This window comes from Haplochromis burtoni, unplaced genomic scaffold, assembly GCF_018398535.1.
Source record: "Haplochromis burtoni strain Fernald_Lab_line unplaced genomic scaffold, NCSU_Asbu1 Contig_41, whole genome shotgun sequence".
NCBI lineage: Eukaryota > Metazoa > Chordata > Actinopteri > Cichliformes > Cichlidae > Haplochromis > Haplochromis burtoni.
In genome coordinates, this window is record NW_024582402.1 from 285,784 (window position 1) to 290,144 (window position 4,361).

General features: G+C 39.5%; 1 protein-coding gene across 1 annotated transcript; it reads right to left on the reverse strand.

Moving 5' to 3' along the window:
• Positions 1-1,641: 1,641 nt before the first annotated feature.
• LOC102289468 (growth/differentiation factor 8) lies at positions 1,642-4,361 on the reverse strand. The gene is made up of 2 exons (XM_005920648.2): positions 3,846-4,361; positions 1,642-3,326 (listed from the first exon to the last, which is right to left on the reverse strand). The coding sequence occupies exons 1-2, from the start codon at positions 4,180-4,182 to the stop codon at positions 2,551-2,553; spliced, it is 1,113 nt and encodes a 370-aa protein (XP_005920710.1). The 5' UTR covers positions 4,183-4,361; the 3' UTR covers positions 1,642-2,550.

Consider the following 4,361-nt stretch of genomic DNA (forward strand, 5'->3'; position numbering starts at 1 on the left):
CTTATTTAACATTCAGTATGAGTTCCACCCATTCATGCGTATTAACCAAGAATTATGACATATTACTCATGTATACAGTAAATGGGTCAATTTAAAAAAGCTTAATAATAAAGACTAGAGTAAAGTTATTCATCGTCTAATACATCTCCATACAGTAGGCCTCAAATATATGCAACCTCCATAGTATATAATATGGATATGTACCTATTATATGTGATATAGTGATCATTTACAATCTGTCGAACCACACATACCATATCTTGATCACTACGTGTACTAGTGAGCCAAAACTTCATTAAATGCCTCCAGTAGAATAAGCACTACAAAACAACAAGAATCCCCAGGCCCAGCTGCCATGCAGAAATATTAGTATGAATATATATATATATACACACATATTATATATATGATATATATATATATACCACACATATATATATATATATATACACAGTCAAATATATATATATATTACCACAAAGCCAGTTATTATTAGTATTATTACAACCACATATGTATAACATCACTTATATTATATGTACAACAACCACATATTAATATACCTATATTATAGTAGGACACACATTATTAAGCTTACCATGCAAACATTACTGTACTCATTAGTGATATACACTAGCTATTTATTATTTAACGATGACCTCTAATGTATATTTCAACACATTGTAACCAATAATATATTTATACACACAGCAGTCTAAACTTTAGATGGAGTGTCATATATAATTCACTTTATACACACAGTTAAGCAGGCCTAACATGCCAACCGTAATATATAAAAATATATATACACATTCACATTAAGAACTTTATAAAAGGATAATACTCGGTGAGTATATATAGCCGAACACATTCACTAATCGTGAAGGTGTGCGTGGAACCCCGAATCACCTCTTCAGGTTGTAAATCGTGTTTTTAAAAAGTAACTAAGTAACTAAGTAATTAATTACTTTTGAAAATAAGTAATCAGTAAAGTAACGGGATTACTTTTTGGGGGAAGTAATCAGTAATTAATTACTGATTACTTTTTTCAAGTAACTTGACCAACACTGCTAAACACAGCGCCAAGGTCATTAAGGAGAGCTCAACACTATCTCTTCTTTACAGCCTGATTTCTCTGGCACGCCTTGACCTGACACTATCAGCCACTTCAGGTTAGTACCTGATAGTGTTGTAACAACTCCTTCTGCCAAAAAAAAAAAAGAAGACGTTTGGCTGCAGTTTAAAATGTAAATAAAAAACATAATCCACTGACCTCCAGATCATTAAGTTGATGGACAACATATGACTAAACGGTAGTTTTCCATAGTTTTCACTTATAGTGAATAGTGATTACATTACTTGCGTGGTTATTCAATCACTTCAAACGCTTTTTGTGATATTTTGATGTTGAGACTGTCAACACCTTTGGCCTATAAAAGAAAAGAGATGATGTCTTTTTTTTAATATTATCTTTCTATTTCATCTTTTATCTTTTCTAATGTAAATACACCTCTTTGACAAGCCCTGCTCCCTTTTCTTTCATCCTGACCGCTGTGAAGACAAGCCTAGACAAAAGCCTTCAGTGAGGCAGCCCCCGCACACTTGTGTGGTGCGGGTGCCAAAGGGCGGCCCTTGCTCAGTGCTAACAGAGTGACATCATCGTGGCTGGACCTTGTGAGCCTAAGGAGGGATTACTAGTGACTAGCTCCACTGACAAAACCCTTTGAATTTTACCCGTGAGCTATCCGAGCCAAGGCTGATTTAGAAAGCTTTTGTTGGTATTTTTTTTTTTTGTATTATACTTTGTTATTTGTACGACTTGCATACTACATTATCAGTTTGACATTTTGTAGCAGGGGCATGTTTGCCCCCGTGTTGCATCAGTTCTGCTTTAAACAGGTGGCTGCGAACTGAGACACCCAGCTGCCTTACTTTCCAAATGCCAAGTGTTTTCTCCTAGGATTTCACCTTCTTCTTTTTTTCATTTCATAACTTGCCAACTGCCTTCGCTATATGAGAGATCTGGACTTCAGACAGGCTGGTTAAGTAGCTGCACTCTTTTACAGTGGAGGCAAGATGTTACAGTGTGTGTTTAAAGGCTCGTAGACAAGGAAATATTGTAAGAAAACATATTTTATTATCACAACTTTAAGTGCAGCAGTTCAGCATTTGGTATTTCCATATGAACGGAAATGTATAAGACATCAACCAAAATACAAAAAAAAGAAACTCACAGAATCAGACAATCCAGTGCAATTAAATATTAAATAGTACTAAATAATGATGTAACAAATCAAAAACAAGGCAACACAAACAGTACCATAAATAGACTTAAATAAATAACTAATAGAAAATGTTTACAAGCACAGGTATTTTTGCTTTTTAAACTAATGCATAACTCTGATTTTAAATGTAATTGCTTCGTTAATACTCATTGAAAACCTTTGTTTTTTGTGTTTTTGTGTATGTAACGCTTAAAAAAAAAAGACAACACACTCCAGAAAATACACTTCTTTAAATTTTGAAGAAGTGGTTGGTTGCATTTTCTCCTCAGGCACAGTAACATTTACTGACAATAAAGTCAGTGAAAGTAGTCAGGGTCAATTTTCCCCTGCTGTCGTAGTGCATGAGGACCATGGGCTCGTAGGCTGCCGGCACGCAACAGGGATGAGGTGTCCCTCCTTTGGTGATCTGGTGCAGCCGAGACTTGACCTGAGTGTGCATGCTTGCCGGCTTGTAGTTGTGGGGGCAGGTGCCGTCGCAAAAATGCATGGTGTATTCGACTGGGGCTACAACCCAGTCTGTCCAGCCGATGTCTTGGAAGGACACGGTGACTGACTTCCGGCAGCACCATCCTGGTTCAGCACAGTCATCTTCCTTGTTGGAGCGACGCTGCCTCGTCCTCTGCGCGGGGTTGGCTTGTGTGAGGTCTAATTCCAGAGAAAAGATCGGCTTGAGGGCCCCTCTGTTAGCCACCCCTACATCCACAACCAGTGGCTTCCCATTAGTCTTGAACCACTTCTCTACCTCTGGGATGATGTCCAGGTACGCATCTTGAATGTTTGAGATATTAGTTTGGGCTACAGAGTCAGTCCAGGCAGCCGGCCACACTGCTGGCTTTCCCCCATTGACTTTAATTTTAATCTCCTCCCTTGCTTCAGGCCTCACTGAAGTGAGTTTACCCAGAACCTGTCTGGAAATCTTCAGCTCTGCTCGAGCTACAGTCAAGTCATTCTGAATATTCGTATTCTTTTGGAAAACAGCTCTGTACCACCGCATGCTTGGACCTGACCGTGAACCCCTCCGAAGCGCTATAACTGGTGAAACTAAAGAAAAACACACACAAAAAACAACAAAGAAAATTAGAAACAAAGTTGTTAACATCCTTTGATCATTAGCATTGTTTCATAGAATAATTGGGAAGGGGGAAATAAAAGAGTATTGAATAAATTCTTTATGAAACTCTCTTGTAATTGGTTGTTATTGATAACACTAATAAAGTATCCTCAAAGTAAAGCATTGTGTACAAGGTGTGCCTGTCACGCTCATGATTTCTAAAAGCTTGCAGGAATGTGTTTGCTTTTTTACACCACAGTTTCATGACTATAGATTCTATTTTAAGCTACATCAGCCTTTATCAGGAATGTGAACTATTAGGAAAGATATTATTCGTAGTATTCGTAACCACATCACTATAGCAGGTTTTGCAAGTACACAGTGTTAAACCTATACTATAAAAAAGCCTCAGTCTTCTTCTTGTAATCCAACTTTCTAACCTGGCTTTTCACATCACTATTACAGCGGCTCAAGTGGGCGGCCCCGTCTAACAGAGTTCTCATCTGTACCTGGAAAGAGCACAGTGGACATGGTGGATTGCGAGTTTTCCCCCATTGGCTGGCTGGAATTTCCTCTTATCTCCCTTATTTTTCTCCTGTAGAGCTGATACATCTCCCTAAGCTCCTTTTTCGAGGCCTTTTGGGTCAGTCTGGGCTCCACGTCCATACCCAAAGAGCTGAGGATCCCTGTCTTCACAGCCTCCAGAAGCAGAACTGCCTGGCTGTCCATGCTCTCCATATCAGGTGTGTTTTCGTGGGCCTTGTGAAGCTGGCCTTCCCCTGAGGTGGAGGCGAGGAGCAGCAGCGTGCAGGTGACGAGTGGGAGAATCGTGTGGGAGATGCACATGGTGAGCCAGCCGGGTAGGTCTGATTTGTGAGAGCAGCAGCAGTCAATGGATAAGGTTTGCCTATGCTATGAACTAAATTCCTGGCATGCCTTCATTTATAGTGCTCCTGTGTTGCCACACCCCTGTTTGGTCAGGTGAGCCTGTGATGGGCTCATCCAGAGCCATATGTCATAATATG